The following is an 18,393-nucleotide window of genomic DNA, read 5'->3' as shown; positions in this document are numbered from 1 at the left end:
CTCTGCATTCATCTGATGTGTATCCTTATGAACCCCCTCCTCTGAGCTGCATGTCTCTGTCTCTGTGTCTACATATCTCTGTCTCTATCTCTCTATTGATCATGTCTATATCTCTACTGATCAGGTCTATAGCTCTACTGATCATGTCTGTCACTATTGATCAGGTCTATATCTCTATTGAGTAAGTCTATAGCTCTATATCACCCCTCTCCCATCTCTCACCGTCCTTGAAGTCGGCCTGGCTGAGCTGCAGGTCCCTGCAGGTCCTGGCCGGGTTCTCCTTGGTGCCCAGCGGGTGTCTCATGTGCTCGAGCTCCTGTTTGAGGGAGTTGAGGGAGCCCAAGATCTCCTCCATGCCGGTGTCAGCGTAGTCCAGGACTGCGTCGGCCTGCGCCCCCTCCTCCTCCAGCTGGCTGCCGTCGATTGAGCGCCTGCTCCTCTTGGGGGACATCTGGATGGGCAGGGGCTGGATCACCTCGCCAGGGGGGCCCTGAGGAGAGGGGTGTGTGTGTGAGAACAGAGCGCTGGATTGAGGGGGATAGCCAGGGGGGAGAGAGGGGGAGGGGTGTAGAGAGAGAGAGGGGAGTGGTGTAGAGAGAGAGAGGGGAGTGGTGTAGAGAGAGGGGAGGGGGTGTAGAGCGTGTAGGGGGTGAAAAAAAGGGGGGGAGGGGGTGTAGAGAGAGGCGAGGGGTGTAGAGAGGGGAGGGGTGAGGGGTGTAGAGAGATAGAGAGGTGTACTGAGAGGGGGTAGGGGGAGGGTGTAGAGAGGGGAGGTATAGCGAGAGGGTGGGTTCTGCTACTCAAAACACACCAGGTCTCTGAACCTGGATTATTTCATGCATTGATACTGATGTGCAGTGACTCTGCAGATGTCACGCTTGTCATGCCTGCCACTGAAAGGGTTTAATCTGGAGAGATTTAGGGCTCGATTCTCAAAGCTATTTCCACAGATTAATAACACAGCCAATAAAGTCTCCGAACCAGAAATAAACAACTCAGACGTGTGGTGCCGGGCTGTGAGCAGTCTGTCTGGAGTGGGTTCTTATTTCTTCAGAATTGTAAAAAAAAATTTTCCCCATCAGACCAAAATAATGCAAACGACGATTTTGAGTAAACAGCTTTGAGAATCCAGCCTTTAGACTTTTAGTCAAAACGTATGTCACTGAATTAATTTTTGTATTTCTTATTGAGCACTAGGCCAGCAATGGGGTTGAACTAACCTCCCCTTTAAGTGTTTGGGGGTACTTACAGGCAAACCTGGAGGTCCAGCGACACCCTTCTCTCCTTTAGGACCGGCTTGACCCTGAAAACGAGCGAGAGAGCGAGAGAGCGAGAGAGAGAGAGAGATCCATTAATTCAAACCAATTCTGGGAAAATTGGAACAAACCTGACAAATTCAAAATGGAAGCACATGGAAAGAACATTTTGAAAAACTATACAAAACAATACCACAAAATGAAAAAATATTACACCAAAAAATGAATTATAGGATTAATTACACCATATATAAAAATGGAGACAAATTTGCCACCCAATAACTACCGGGGCATCTGTGTGAGCAGTAACCTGGGGAAGGTGTTCTACAGTATCATTAACGCCCGGATACTGGCCTTCCTTACCGAACACAGTGTCCTGAGCAAGATTGGCTTCCTTCCAAAACACCAGACATCTGACCACATTTACACCCTACACACCCTAATAGACAAACATGTAAACCAAAATAAAATGAAAATATTTGCTTGTTTTATACACTTAAAAATAGTTTTTGACTCAATTTGGCATGAAGGATTATTTTACGAACTTATCCAAAGCGGTGTAGGGGGTAAAGTATATGACATCATCAAATCTATGTATACAGAAAATAAATGCAGGGTTAAGATTGGCAATAAAAGAACAGAATTTTTCTCACAAGGGCGGGGAGTGAGACAGGGCTGCAGTCTGAGCCCGACACTGTTCAACATCTATATCAATTAGCTGGCTACAGTGTAGCTCCTGGCCTCACTCTACATGACCCTGAAGTTAAATTTTTGCTCTATGCAGATGACCGGGTCCTGTTGTCACCCACAGAGCAGGGGCTGCAGCAGAGCCTGTCACTGCTAGAGCAGTACTATCAGACCTGGGCCCTGGCAGTAAACATGAACAAGACCAGAGTTATGATATTCCAGAAGAAAGCCAGATCTCAGGGAAATAAGTACCACTTCACCCTGGGCAAAAACACTTTAGAACACTACACACACTACACCTGTCTAGGCCTAGAAATCAGCGCATCAGGGAGTTTCAACCTGGCAGTGAATGCACTAAAAGAAAAAGCACGCAGGGCATTTTATGCTATTAAGAGAAAAATTCATATAAAGATCCCAATTAAAATTTGGCAATTTTTTTTAAGTGTCATCCAACCCATTGCCCTGTATGGCAGTGAAGTGTGGGGTCCGCTCACAAGCAGGATTATACAAAATGGGACAAACACCCAATAGAAGCCTTGCATACAGAGTTCTGCAGAAGCATCCTGCAAATACAAAGGAAAACTCCAAACAATGCATGCAGGGCTGAATTAGGCCAATACACACTAATGATTAATATCCTACAAGGAGCAATTACATTTTGGCTCCATCTAAATAATAGTAACATAAACTCTTACAGCCCTGTAATACCAAGAGCAGAGCCCAGAGAAGAGTCCCCTCAGCCAGCTGGTCCTGAAGCTCACTGCACTAACACACACTAACACCAACCAGCTTCAGGACAGCACCACTCCAACACATACAATCAGAGTAAACCAAATTATAGCACAACACAAACAAGAATACCTTATTCATTGGGGGACACACACTAAAACACAAAGCAAACTGGAATGCTATCGGGCCCTAAAAAGACACTACACCCCGGCTGAATACCTGACCAGGGTGAAAAACAGTAAACAGAGACAGACCTTAACAAAGTACAGGCTCAGTGAGCACAGCCTGGCCATCGAGAAGGGACACAGGCAGACATGGCTGCCCAAAGAGGACAGGCTGTGTGCTCGCTGCCCAAAGAGGACAGGCTGTGTGCTCACTGTCCAAAGAGGACAGGCTGTGTGCTCACTGTCCAAAGAGGACAGCCTGTGTGTTCACTGTCAAAGAGAACAGGCTGTGTGCTCACTGTCCAAAGAGGACAGCCTGTGTGTTCATTATCAAAGAGAACAGGCTGTGTGCTCACTGTCCAAAGAGGACAGGCTGTGTGCTCACTGTCCAAAGAGGACAGGCTGTGTGCTCACTGTCCAAAGAGGACAGGCTGTGTGCTCACTGTCCAAAGAGGACAGGCTGTGTGCTCACTGTCCTCTCAAACAGGTCCAGACAGAGTTACACTTTCTAGTGCAGTGCTCCAAATATAATCCATTAAGGGAAGCCTTCTAACCAAAAATAGAAAATCTGCAAACAATTCCCAGACCTGCCAGAACATGAAAAACTCCCCATCCTCTTAGGAGAGGAAACAAGCTGCATTCAAGAGGCAGCTCAATTCATAAGCACCTGTCACAGCCTGAGGGACAGGGAGGGACACCGAGGCTCCTCACACAGCCTGAGGGACAGGGAGGGACACTGAGGCTCCTCACACAGCCTGAGGGACAGGGAGGGACACCGAGGCTCCTCACACAGCCTGAGGGACAGGGAGGGACACCGAGGCTCCTCACACAGCCTGAGGGACAGGGAGGGACACCGAGGCTCCTCACACAGCCTGAGGGACAGGGAGGGACACCGAGGCTCCTCACACAGCCTGAGGGACAGGGAGGGACACTGAGGCTCCTCACACAGCCTGAGGGACAGGGAGGGACACCGAGGCTCGTCACACAGCCTGAGGGACAGGGAGGGACACCGAGGCTCCTCACACAGGGAGGAGGGACAGGGAGTGACACCGAGGCTCCTCACACAGCCTGAGGGACAGGGAGGGACACTGAGGCTCCTCACACAGCCTGGGGGACAGGGAGTGACACTGAGGCTCCTCACACAACCTGAGGGACAGGGAGGGACACTGAGGCTCCTCACACAGCCTGAGGGACAGGGAGGGACACCGAGGCTCGTCACACAGCCTGAGGGACAGGGAGGGACACCGAGGCTCCTCACACAGCCTGAGGGACAGGGAGGGACACCGAGGCTCCTCACACAGCCTGAGGGACAGGGAGGGACACCGAGGCTCCTCACACAGCCTGAGGGACAGGGAGGGACACCGAGGCTCGTCACACAGCCTGAGGGACAGGGAGGGACACCGAGGCTTGTCACACAGCCTGAGGGACAGGGAGGGACACCGAGGCTCCTCACACAGCCTGAGGGACAGGGAGGGACACCGAGGCTCCTCACACAGCCTGAGGGACAGGGAGGGACACCGAGGCTCGTCACACAGCCTGAGGGACAGGGAGGGACACCGAGGCTCCTCACACAGCCTGAGGGACAGGGAGGGACACCGAGGCTCCTCACACAGCCTGAGGGACAGGGAGGGACACGAGGCTCCTCACACAGCCTGAGGGACAGGGAGGGACACGAGGCTCCTCACACAGCCTGAGGGACAGGGAGGGACACCGAGGCTCCTCACACAGCCTGAGGGACAGGGTGGGACACCGAGGCGCCTCACACAGCCTGAGGGACAGGGAGTGACACCGAGGCTCATCACACAGCCTGAGGGACAGGGGGGGACATCGAGGCTCCTCACACAGCCTGAGGGACAGGGAGGGACACCGAGGCTCCTCACACAGCCTGAGGGACAGGGAGGGACACCGAGGCTCCTCACACAGCCTGAGGGACAGGGAGGGACACCGAGGCTCCTCACACAGGCAGGAGGGACAGGGAGTGACACTGGGGCTCCTCACATAACCTGAGGGACGGAGTGACACTGAGGCATCTTACACACAGCCTGAGGGACAGGGAGTGACACTGGGGCTCCTCACACAGCCTGAGGGACAGGGAGTGACACTGGGGCTCCTCACACAGCATGAGGGACAGGGAGTGACACTGAGGCTCCTCACACAGCCTGAGGGACAGGGAGTGACACTGAGACTCCTCACACAAGGAGGAGGGACAGGGAGTGACACTGAGGCTCCTCACACAGCCTGAGGGACAGGGAGTGACACTGAGTCTCCTCACACAGCCTGAGGGACAGGGAGTGACACTGAGGCTCCTCACACAGCCTGAGGGACAGGGAGGGACACTGAGGCTCCTCACACAGCCTGAGGGACAGGGAGTGACACTGAGGCTCGTCACACAGCCTGAGGGACAGTGAGTGACACTGAGGCTCCTCACACACCCTGAGGGACAGGGAGGGACACTGAGGCTCGTCACACAGCCTGAGGGACAGGGAGGGACACTGAGGCTCCTCACACAGGGAGGCGGGAGGAAAAGAAGAATGAATAAATAAATAAATAAATAAATAAATAAATAAATAAATGTTATAGAATCCATATAAATATAATTATTATCATTATTATTGTTGTGATTTGTTTTAAGTATACTGTGTTGTTTTTGTTTTATTTACATATGTTTTAAATGTTAATTGTAAAGATGGAATTTACCCATCATTGCTTTGGCAATACTTCAGTAATAATCAGTCATGACAATAAAGCACTTGAAATTGAAAAATTGAATTGAGAGAGAGAGACCAAAAACATTTATGATGAAAAGTGCATTACAGGTGCAAGTTTTTATCTTACCTGTATTATTATTATTATTATTATTATTATTATTATTATTATTATTATTATTATTATTATTAAGAGTACAGTTGGATGTTTCAGTAATCAGACTCTCGTGTTGTTTTTTCTTTACTCACCGAAGCTCCCTTGGCACCTTTCACACCAACAGGACCCTGTGAACAACAAGAGAGAGATGAGTGAGGGGAGAGTGGAGAGAGATGAGGAGACAGAGATGAGGGGGGAGAGGAGAGGAGAGAGAGATGTGAGATGAGGGGAGAGGAGGGAGATGAGGAGAGATGAGAGGAGACAAAGATGAGGGGAGAGCGGAGAGGAGAGAGAGATGTGAGGAGAGAGAGACAAGGAGAGAGATGAGGGGAGAGAGAGATGAGAGAGAGAGATGAGGGGAGAGAGATGAGGGGTGATGGGTGAGGGGTTGAGGGAGGGGTGGGGGTAATGGGTTGAGAGTGAGGGGTGGGGGTGATGAGTGAGGGGTTGAGAAAGGAGTGGGGGTAATGGGTTGAGGAGGGGTGGGGGAGATGGGTGAGGGTGTGTTTTATTCCTCTCCCCAAAGTAGCTTGGAAGGGGTGAAGGTGAGGGCTCAGTACTCACGGGTAATCCAGGGGGTCCAGCTGGTCCCAGTGGTCCAGTCGGTCCTGCGATTCCCTGGAACAAGAACAGCATCAGAGACCCGGCTCAGCACACTGTATATCTGCACAGAGACCCGGCGCAGCACACTGTATATCTGCATCAGAGACCCGGCGCAGCACACTGTATATCTGCACAGAGACCCGGCGCAGCACACTGTATATCTGCACAGAGACCCGGCGCAGCACACTGTATATCTGCACAGAGACCCGACGCAGCACACTGTATATCTGCACAGAGACCCGGCGCAGCACACTGTATATCTGCACAGAGACCCGGCGCAGCACACTGTATATCTGCACAGAGACCCGGCGCAGCACACTGTATATCTGCACAGAGACCCGGAGCAGCACACTGTATATCTGCACAGAGACCCGGAGCAGCACACTGTATATCTGCACAGAGACCGGGCGCAGCACACTGTATATCTGCACAGAGACCCGGAGCAGCACACTGTATATCTGCACAGAGACCCGGCGCAGCACACTGTATATCTGCACAGAGACCCGGCTCAGCACACTGTATATCTGCACAGAGACCCGGCGCAGCACACTGTATATCTGCACAGAGACCCGGCGCAGCACACTGTATATCTGCACAGAGACCCGGAGCAGCACACTGTATATCTGCACAGAGACCCGGCGCAGCACACTGTATATCTGCATCAGAGACCCGGCGCAGCACACTGTATATCTGCACAGAGACCCGGCGCAGCACACTGAATATCTGCACAGAGACCCGGAGCAGCACACTGTATATCTGCACAGAGACCCGGCGCAGCACACTGTATATCTGCACAGAGACCCGGCGCAGCACACTGTATATCTGCACAGAGACCCGGCGCAGCACACTGTATATCTGCACAGAGACCCGGAGCAGCACACTGTATATCTGCTCCTGAGCTAGAGGGGGATGCTGCACTGCATGGGCACTCTGAATATTTATTTGTAATAATCTGATGAGACTGCATCATCATGTACTACGTGTCTGGGTGTGTTGTTTAGGTGTGTTTTTGTGTGTCAGTGAGTAGTGAAGGGAGTGTGTGTGTTGCAGTGTACTCACAGTCTCTCCCTTGGCTCCGTGGCTGCCCTGTGGCCCTGCCAGGCCCCTGTCTCCCTTCTCTCCCTGCTCTCCTGGGGGTCCGATGAGGCCGATGAGGCCGGGGTGTCCCTTCTCTCCCTTTGCTCCAGGGTCTCCCTTCAGACCAGGCAGACCAGGGGGGCCCTGCGGGGGGGGGGGGTTAGGAACATACATGACACACGCCAAGAAGATATAGTTCCAGGCTAATAGGAACAGGCCACATGCCAAGGAGATAAACGCGGTAATCAGTAACACACCGTACATGGCACGAAGATATACAACAAGGCACACGCCAAGGGTATAAACAAAGGGAGTCAGTAGCATACGATTACAGTTAAACAAGTGTCAATAACATACATGGCACACAGCAATAACTAAACATGCTGTGCCAGTAACATGCATGACACATGCCATGGATAATAAGTAAAGTGTTTTAGCAACATACATCTCACACCAAAGGTGTATCACTAACATACATGTTACATGAAACACGCTACACGCCGCATGCCTGCCTGCCCTGCTCTGAGGAGGAGTGAAATTGTGGGATGACTCACAATGGGTCCGGGGGGGCCCCTCTGTCCTGTCACTCCGGGAGAGCCTTGTTCACCCTGGGGAGGAACACAGTGACATACGAGAAAATATGACATCGTATTATATCAGAAAAATCTAAATCGGTGTGTTGAATGCATGAAAAAATATATGTATGTAAGAATACAGTATGTTTACAGTACGTATGCGCAAAGGCTTATTCAAGTGTGTATAATACTGTAAACCGTATGTATACTGTATGTGTTCTGATGCGTAGTTCAGGGTACGGGAGATGTGTATATTATATAATCTTGTGTTCCTCACTCACAGAGATGTGTATATTATATAATCTTGTGTTCCTCACTCACAGAGATGTGTATATTATATAATCTTGTGTTCCTCACTCACAGAGATGTGTATATTATATAATCTTGTGTTCCTCACTCACAGAGATGTGTATATTATATAATCTTGTGTTCCTCACTCACAGAGATGTGTATATTATATAATCTTGTGTTCCTCACTCACAGAGATGTGTATATTATATAATCTTGTGTTCCTCACTCACAGAGATGTGTATATTATATAATCTCGTGTTCCTCACTCACAGAGGTGTGTATATTATATAATCTTGTGTTCCTCACTCACAGAGATGTGTATATTATATAATCTCGTGTTCCTCACTCACAGAGGTGTGTATATTATATAATCTCGTGTTCCTCACTCACAGAGATGTGTATATTATATAATCTTGTGTTCCTCACTCACAGAGATGTGTATATTATATAATCTCGTGTTCCTCACTCACAGAGATGTGTATATTATATAATCTTGTGTTCCTCACTCACAGAGATGTGTATATTATATAATCTCGTGTTCCTCACTCACAGAGGTGTGTATATTATATAATCTCGTGTTCCTCACTCACAGAGATGTGTATATTATATAATCTTGTGTTCCTCACTCACAGAGATGTGTATATTATATAATCTCGTGTTCCTCACTCACAGAGATGTGTATATTATATAATCTTGTGTTCCTCACTCACAGAGGTGTGTATATTATATAATCTTGTGTTCCTCACTCACAGAGATGTGTATATTATATAATCTCGTGTTCCTCACTCACAGAGGTGTGTATATTATATAATCTCGTGTTCCTCACTCACAGAGATGTGTATATTATATAATCTTGTGTTCCTCACTCACAGAGATGTGTATATTATATAATCTCGTGTTCCTCACTCACAGAGATGTGTATATTATATAATCTTGTGTTCCTCACTCACAGAGGTGTGTATATTATATAATCTTGTGTTCCTCACTCACAGAGGTGTGTATATTATATAATCTTGTGTTCCTCACTCACAGAGGTGTGTATATTATATAATCTTGTGTTCCTCACTCACAGAGGTGTGTATATTATATAATCTTGTGTTCCTCACTCACAGAGGTGTGTATATTATATAATCTTGTGTTCCTCAATCACAGAGGTGTGTATATTATATAATCTTGTGTTCCTCACTCACAGAGGTGTGTATATTATATAATCTTGTGTTCCACACTCACAGAGATGTGTATATTATATAATCTTGTGTTCCTCACTCACAGAGGTGTGTATATTATATAATCCTGTGTTCCTCACTCACAGAGATGTGTATATTATATAATCCTGTGTTCCTCACTCACAGAGGTGTGTATATTATATAATCTTGTGTTCCTCAATCACAGAGGTGTGTATATTATATAATCTTGTGTTCCTCTCACAGAGATGTGTATATTATATAATCTTGTGTTCCTCACTCACAGAGATGTGTATATTATATAATCTCGTGTTCCTCACTCACAGAGGTGTGTATATTATATAATCTTGTGTTCCTCACTCACAGAGATGTGTATATTATATAATCTCGTGTTCCTCACTCACAGAGGTGTGTATATTATATAATCCTGTGTTCCTCACTCACAGAGATGTGTATATTATATAATCTTGTGTTCCTCACTCACAGAGATGTGTATATTATATAATCTTGTGTTCCTCACTCACAGAGATGTGTATATTATATAATCTTGTGTTCCTCACTCACAGAGATGTGTATATTATATAATCTTGTGTTCCTCTCACAGAGATGTGTATATTATATAATCTCGTGTTCCTCACTCACAGAGGTGTGTATATTATATAATCTTGTGTTCCTCACTCACAGAGATGTGTATATTATATAATCTCGTGTTCCTCACTCACAGAGGTGTGTATATTATATAATCCTGTGTTCCTCACTCACAGAGATGTGTATATTATATAATCTCGTGTTCCTCACTCACAGAGATGTGTATATTATATAATCTTGTGTTCCTCACTCACAGAGATGTGTATATTATATAATCTTGTGTTCCTCACTCACAGAGATGTGTATATTATATAATCTTGTGTTCCTCACTCACAGAGGTGTGTATATTATATAATCCTGTGTTCCTCACTCACAGAGATGTGTATATTATATAATCTTGTGTTCCTCACTCACAGAGGTGTGTATATTATATAATCTTGTGTTCCTCACTCACAGAGGTGTGTATATTATATAATCTTGTGTTCCTCACTCACAGAGATGTGTATATTATATAATCTCGTGTTCCTCACTCACAGAGGTGTGTATATTATATAATCCTGTGTTCCTCACTCACAGAGATGTGTATATTATATAATCTTGTGTTCCTCACTCACAGAGATGTGTATATTATATAATCTTGTGTTCCTCACTCACAGAGGTGTGTATATTATATAATCTTGTGTTCCTCACTCACAGAGGTGTGTATATTATATAATCTTGTGTTCCTCACTCACAGGGAGATGTTAATGTTCTGCACTGTTGGAAAAAGAGTGTGTGTGTGTATGTTACAGTGTGTGTGTGTATGTTACAGTGTGTGTGTATGTGTGTTACAGTGTGTGTGTATGTGTGTTACAGTGTGTGTGTGTATGTTACAGTGTGTGTGTGTGTTTATGTTACAGTGTGTGCGTGTGTGTGTGTGCATGTGTTACAGTGTGTGTGTGTGTTACAGTGTGTGTGTGTGTATGTTACAGTGTGTGTGTGTTTATGTTACAGTGTGTGTGTATGTTACAGTGTGTGTGTATGTTACAGTGTGTGTGTGTGTATGTTACAGTGTGTGTGTATGTATGTTACAGTGTGTGTGTGTGTTTGTTACAGTGTGTGCGTGTGTGTGTGCATGTGTTACAGTGTGTGTGTGTGTGTTACAGTGTGTGTGTGTGTGTGTTTGTTACAGTGTGTGCGTGTGTGTGTGCATGTGTTACAGTGTGTGTTTATGTTACAGTGTGTGTGTGTGTGTGTTACAGTGTGTGTGTTTATGTTACAGTGTGTGTGTGTGTGTATGTTACAGTGTGTGTGTGTGTGTGTGTGTGTGTGTGTGTGTGTGTGTGTGTGTGTGTGTGTGTGTGTGTGGAATAGCAGGGGTGGAAATAAGTCTCCCAGTTGCATTGCAGTTTGATCCATTCCTGGTTTTACTATAAGTTTAATAATACACACCTCGTAGTAAAACTTGGAGTGGGCGAAATTCTGTGCAACAGGAGTCTTATTATCATTCCTGGAATAGAGGTGTTTGTGTGTGTGTGTGCTACAGTACAGTGCAGTGTGTGTGTGAATAAAGAGATGTGTGTTACAGTACAGTACAGTGCAGTGTGTGTGAATAGAGAGATGTGTGTTACAGTACAGTACAGTGCAGTCTGAATAGAGAGATGTGTGTTACAGTACAGTACAGTGTGTGTGAATAGAGAGATGTGTGTTACAGTACAGTGCAGTGTGTGTGAATAGAGAGATGTGTGTTACAGTACAGTGCAGTGTGTGTGAATAGAGAGATGTGTGTTACAGTACAGTACAGTGTGTGGGCCTGAATGTTCAGGGCTGCGTTCTTTAATTTTTCACTCACCACTGATCCTGGGATCCCTCTCAGCCCTTCAGTACCGGGTTTGCCTGGGGGCCCCTGGGGCCCGACTGGACCTGTCTTTCCGGCTGGGCCGTTCGCACCTGGGTCACCCTGACAGAGAGAGGCAGAGGGTTAGTACAGCACCCTGACAGAGAGAGGGAGAGGGTTAGTACAGCACCCTGACAGAGAGAGGGAGAGGGTTAGTACAGCACCCTGACAGACAGGGAGAGGGTTAGTACAGCACCCTGACAGAGAGAGGGAGAGGGTTAGTACAGCACCCTGACAGAGAGAGGGAGAGGGTTAGTACAGCACCCTGACAGAGAGAGAGAGAGGGTTAGTACAGCACCCTGACAGAGAGAGGGAGAGGGTTAGTACAGCACCCTGACAGACAGGGAGAGGGTTAGTACAGCACCCTGACAGAGAGAGGGAGAGGGTTAGTACAGCACCCTGACAGACAGGGAGAGGGTTAGTACAGCACCCTGACAGAGAGAGGGAGAGGGTTAGTACAGCACCCTGACAGAGAGAGGGAGAGGGTTAGTACAGCACCCTGACAGAGAGAGGGAGAGGGTTAGTACAGCACCCTGACAGAGAGAGGGAGAGGGTTAGTACAGCACCCTGACAGAGAGAGGGAGAGGGTTAGTACAGCACCCTGACAGACAGGGTTAGTACAGCACCCTGACAGACAGGGTTAGTACAGCACCCTGACAGACAGGGTTAGTACAGCACCCTGACAGACAGGGTTAGTACAGCACCCTGACAGAGAGGGTTAGTACAGCACCCTGACAGACAGGGTTAGTACAGCACCCTGACAGACAGGGTTAGTACAGCACCCTGACAGAGAGGGTTAGTACAGCACCCTGACAGAGAGGGTTAGTACAGCACCCTGACAGACAGGGTTAGTACAGCACCCTGACAGACAGGGTTAGTACAGCACCCTGACAGACAGGGTTAGTACAGCACCCTGACAGACAGGGTTAGTACAGCACCCTGACAGAGAGGGTTAGTACAGCACCCTGACAGACAGGGTTAGTACAGCACCCTGACAGACAGGGTTAGTACAGCACCCTGACAGACAGGGTTAGTACAGCACCCTGACAGACAGGGTTAGTACAGCACTCTGCAGGCAGCTCTCTCATCTAAAACTGCAGGAAATAGTCCATGTAAATCCACATATTCTGGTAACACTTTGATTTAAGGATATGTTACAATTCATCTAAATATGTGCTATAAAGGGTGTTGTTAACAATATCAGACTGCTGTTATTAATGTTACTTTATTAACAGTATTAGCAACCTACAGCAATGCAATGTTATGAGAATATGTAATGAAGGCCTGTATAAGAAGTCTTATAGCTGCTTTATAACATGATATGATGCACTGCAGGTGTCATTACAATAAACTTCTCCTCCTTGTTAATAAATCAGCCCACCCTTTAACAACACTGTTAGAAATATGCAGTTTTATCAATGGATTCTTTAAATGAAGCATCTAGACTGGAAGTCTTTCTTTTATGCGTTTGTCTCAGAGTATTGTGACAAGTTTCTCTCAGTATTCCTCTGATATATATATATATATATATATATATATATATATATATATATATATATATATATATATATATTTATACAGTACTGTGCAAAAGTTTTAGGCAGGTGTGAAAAAATGCTGTAAAGTAAGAATGCTTTCAAAAATAGACATGTTAATAGATTATATTTATCAATTAACTAAATGCAAAGTGAGTGAACAGAAGAAAAATCTAAATCAAATTCATATTTGGTGTGACCACCCTTTGCCTTCAAAACAGCATCAATTCTTCTAGGTACACTTGCACACAGATTTTGAAGGAACTCGGCAGGTAGGTTGGCCCAAACATCTTGGAGAACTAACCACAGTTCTTCTGTGGATTTAGGCAGCCTCAGTTGCTTCTCTCTCTTCATGTAATCCCAGACAGACTCGATGATGTTGAGATCAGGGCTCTGTGGGGACCATACCATCACTTCCAGGACTCCTTGTTCTTCTTTACGCTGAAGATAGTTCTTAATGACTTTCGCTGTATGTTTGGGGTCGTTGTCATGCTGCAGAATAAATTTGGGGCCAATCAGATGCCTCCCTGATGGTATTGCATGATGGATAAGTATCTGCCTGTACTTCTCAGCATTGAGGAGACCATTAATTCTGACCAAATCCCCAACTCCATTTGCAGAAATGCAGCCCCAAACTTGCAAGGAACCTCCACCATGCTTCACTGTTGCCTGCAGACACTCATTCGTGTACCGCTCTCCAGCCCTTTGGCGAACAAACTGCCTTCTGCTACAGCCAAATATTTCAAATTTTGACTCATCAGTCCAGAGCACCTGCTGCCATTTTTCTGCACCCCAGTTCCTGTGTTTTCGTGCATAGTTGAGTCGCTTGGCCTTGTTTCCACGTCGGAGGTATGGCTTTTTGGCCGCAAGTCTTCCATGAAGGCCACTTCTGACCAGACTTCTCCTGACAGTAGATGGGTGTACCAGGGTCCCACTGTTTTCTGCCAATTCTGAGCTGATGGCACTGCTGGACATCTTCCGATTGCGAAGGGAAGTAAGCATGATGTGTCTTTCATCTGCTGCAGTAAGTTTCCTTGGCCGACCACTGCGTCTACAGTCCTCAACGTTGCCCGTTTCTTTGTGCTTCTTCAAAAGAGCTTGGACAGCACATCTGGAAACCCCTGTCTGCCTTGAAATTTCTGCCTGGGAGAGACCTTGCTGATGCAGTATAACTACCTTGTGTCTTGTTGCTGTGCTCAGTCTGGCCATGGTGTATGACTTTTGACAGTAAACTGTCTTCAGCAACCTCACCTTGTTAGCTGAGTTTGGCTGTTCCTCACCCAGTTTTATTCCTCCTACACAGCTATTTCTGTTTCAGTTAATGATTGTGTTTCAACCTACATATTGAATTGATGATCATTAGCACCTGTTTTGTATAATTGTTTAATCATACACCTGACTATATGCCTACAAAATCCCTGACTTTGTGCAAGTGTACCTAGAAGAATTGATGCTGTTTTGAAGGCAGAGGGTGGTCACACCAAATATGGATTTGATGTAGATTTTTCTTCTGTTCACTCACTTTGCATTTTGTTAATTGATAAATCTAAACTATTAACATGTCTATTTTTGAAAGCATTCTTACTTTACAGCATTTTTTCACACCTGCCTAAAACTTTTGCACAGTACTATATATATAGATATAGATATAGATATAGATATAGATATAAATATATATAGATATAAAAAAATATACAGTGCCTATAGAAAGTCTAGACCCCTTTCAAAATGTTCACCTTTTGTTGCCTTATAGCCTGGAATTAAAATGCATTAAAATAGTTGTTTTTTTCATTTATCTACACATCCTACCCCACAACTTCCAAGTGAAAAAAATATTCTAGAAATTCGTAGTAAAATAAAAACTGAACTAGCTTGGTTGGATAGGTGTCCATCCCCCTTGTAATAGCAATCCTAAATTAGCTCAAGTGTAACCAATCGCCTTCAAAATCACACACCAAGTTAAATGGCCTCCACCTGTGTTAAATTGTAGTGAGTCACATGATTTCAGGATAAATTCAGCAGTTCCTGTTGGTTCCCTATGCTGGGTAGTGCATTTCAAAGCAAAGACTCAACCATGACCACCAAGGTGCTTTCAAAAGAACTCCGGGACAAAGTTGTTGAAAGGCACAAATCAGGGGATGTGTATAATAATATCAAAGGCCTTGAATATCCCTTGGAGCACGGTCAAGATGATTATTAAGAAGTGGAAGGTGTATGGCACCACCAAGACCCTGCCTAGATCAGGCCATCCCTCCAAACTGGATGACCGGGCAAGAAGGAGACTGATCAGAGAGGCTACCAAGAGGTCAATGGCAACTCTGCAAGAGCTACAAGCTTTTATGGCCAAGACTGGTCAAAGTGTGCATGTGACAACAATATCCCAAGCACTCCACAAATCTGGCCTGTATGGTAGGGTGGCAAGAAGGAAGCCATTACTCAAGAAAGCCCACCTTGAATCCTGTTTGAAGTATGCAAAAAACACTCAGGAGATTCTGTAGCCATGTGGTTTTTTGTGGTGTGATGAAACTAAAAATGAACTTTTTGGCCTAAATGCAAAGCGTTATGTTTGGCGCAAACCCAACACAGCACATCACCCAAAGAACACCATCCCTACTGTGAAGCATGGTGGTGACAGCATCACCCAAAGAACACCATCCCTACTGTGAAGCATGGTGGTGACAGCATCACCCAAAGAACACCATCCCTACTGTGAAGCATGGTGGTGGCAGCGTCACCCAAAGAACACCATCCCTACTGTGAAGCATGGTGGTGGCAGCATCACCCAAAGAACACCATCCCTACTGTGAAGCATGGTGGTGGCAGCATCACCCAAAGAACACCATCCCTACTGTGAAGCATGGTGGTGACAGCATCACCCAAAGAACACCATCCCTACTGTGAAGCATGGTGGTGGCAGCATCATGTTATGGGATGTTTCTCATCGGCAGGGACTGGGGCACTTGTCAGGATAGAAGGGAAAATGAATGGAGCAAAGTACAGAGAAGTCCTTGAGGAAAACCTGCTGCCCTCTGCAAGAAAGCTGAAACTGGGACGGAAGTTCACCTTTCAGCATGACCACGACCCAAAGCACACAGCCAAAGCTACACTGGAGTGGCTAAGGAACTAAAAGGTAAATGTCCTTGAGCGGCCCAGTCAGAGCTCCGACCTAAATCCAATCGAAAATTTGTGGCATGACTTGAAGATTGCTGTCCATCAGCGCTGCCCAAGGAACTTGGCATAGCTCGATAAGTTTTGTAAAGAAGAATGGTCAAATATTGCCAAATCTAGGTGTGCAAAGTTGGTAGAGACCTATCCCAACAGACTCACAGCTGTAATTGCTGCCAAAGGTGCTTCCACCAAGTATTAACTCGGGGTATTTTTAATATATAATTTTTTTCTTAATAAAAACTTTTTTCCCCTTAACAGTGTGGCATATGGTGTGTAGATAAGTGGAAAAAATCCTCATTTAAATGCAATGGGGGTGTAGACTTTTTATAGGCACTGTATATATATATATATATATATATATATATATATATATATATATATATATATATATATATATGTATCCGATTGAATAGGCGCTCGAATGGCAGTCCTGTCTCCTTACCTTGGATCCCTTCTCTCCCTGTCGCCCCTCCGGACCTCTCGTTCCAGCAGGACCCTGAACAGAGAAAAACGATCCTCATCAATATCATCAATTCAAACAAGATCCTCATCAATACCATCAATTCATAAACACGATCCTCATCAATACCATCAATTCACAAACAAGATCCTCATCAATACCATCGATTCAAACACAATCCTCAACAATACCATCAATTCACAAACAAGATCCTCATCAATACCATCAATTCAAACACGATCCTCATCAATACCATCAATTCACAAACAAGATCTCAATCAATACCATCAATTCAAACACGATCCTCATCAATACCATCAATTCACAAACAAGATCCCAATCAATACCATCAATTCACAAACAAGATCTTCATCAGTACCATCAATTCATAAACACAATCCTTATCAATACCATCAATTCACAAACATGATCCTCATCAATGCCATCAATTCAAACACGATCCTCATCAATACCATCAATTCACAAACAAGATCCTCATCAATACCATCGATTCAAACACAATCCTCATCAATACCATCAATTCACAAACAAGATCCTCATCAATACCATCAATTCAAACACGATCCTCATCAATACCATCAATTCACAAACAAGATCCCAATCAATACCATCAATTCAAACACGATCCTCATCAATACCATCAATTCACAAACAAGATCCCAATCAATACCATCAATTCACAAACAAGATCTTCATCAGTACCATCAATTCATAAACACAATCCTTATCAATACCATCAATTCACAAACAAGATCCTCATCAATACCATCAATTCACAAACAAGATCCTCATCAATACCATCAATTCAAACAAGATCCTCATCAATACCATCAATTCATAAACACGATCTTTATCAATACCATCAATTCACAAACACGATCCTCATCATTACCATCAATTCACAAACAAGATCCCCATCAATACCATCAATTCATAAACACGATCTTTATCAATACTATCAATTTACAAACACGATCCTCATCAATACCATCAATTCAAACAAGATCCCAAATCAATACCATCAATTCAGAAACAAGATCCTCATCAATACCATCAATTCAAACAAGATCCTCATCAATACCATCAATTCACAAACAAGATCCTCATCAATATCATCAATTCAAACAAGATCCTCATCAATACCATCAATTCACAAACAAGATCTCAATCAGTACCATCAATTCAAACAAGATCCTCATCAATATCATCAATTCACAAAGAAGATCCTCATTAATACCATCAATTCATAAACACGATCCTCATCAATACCATCAATTCACAAACAAGATCCTCATCAATACCATCAATTCACAAACA

General features: G+C 45.2%; 1 protein-coding gene across 11 annotated transcripts in view; it reads right to left on the bottom strand.

The window, feature by feature from the left end:
• LOC117971446 (collagen alpha-1(XI) chain-like) overlaps nt 1-18,393 on the bottom strand; it is a 157,943-nt gene that overhangs the window by 8,377 nt on the left and 131,173 nt on the right. For all 11 annotated transcript variants that reach the window (XM_059010456.1, XM_059010457.1, XM_059010460.1 and 8 more), the window contains 8 exons: nt 17,038-17,091; nt 11,848-11,955; nt 7,933-7,986; nt 7,361-7,522; nt 6,263-6,316; nt 5,791-5,826; nt 1,250-1,303; nt 223-490 (listed from right to left, as the gene is read on the bottom strand). In XM_059010456.1, coding sequence (XP_058866439.1) covers nt 223-490; nt 1,250-1,303; nt 5,791-5,826; nt 6,263-6,316; nt 7,361-7,522; nt 7,933-7,986; nt 11,848-11,955; nt 17,038-17,091 — 790 coding nt within the window. The remainder of the gene's footprint in view (nt 1-222; nt 491-1,249; nt 1,304-5,790; nt 5,827-6,262; nt 6,317-7,360; nt 7,523-7,932; nt 7,987-11,847; nt 11,956-17,037; nt 17,092-18,393) is intronic.

Source organism: Acipenser ruthenus, chromosome 41 (genome assembly GCF_902713425.1).
Source record: "Acipenser ruthenus chromosome 41, fAciRut3.2 maternal haplotype, whole genome shotgun sequence".
Classification (NCBI taxonomy): Eukaryota; Metazoa; Chordata; class Actinopteri; order Acipenseriformes; family Acipenseridae; genus Acipenser; species Acipenser ruthenus.
This window is presented reverse-complemented; position numbering and strand designations above follow the sequence as displayed.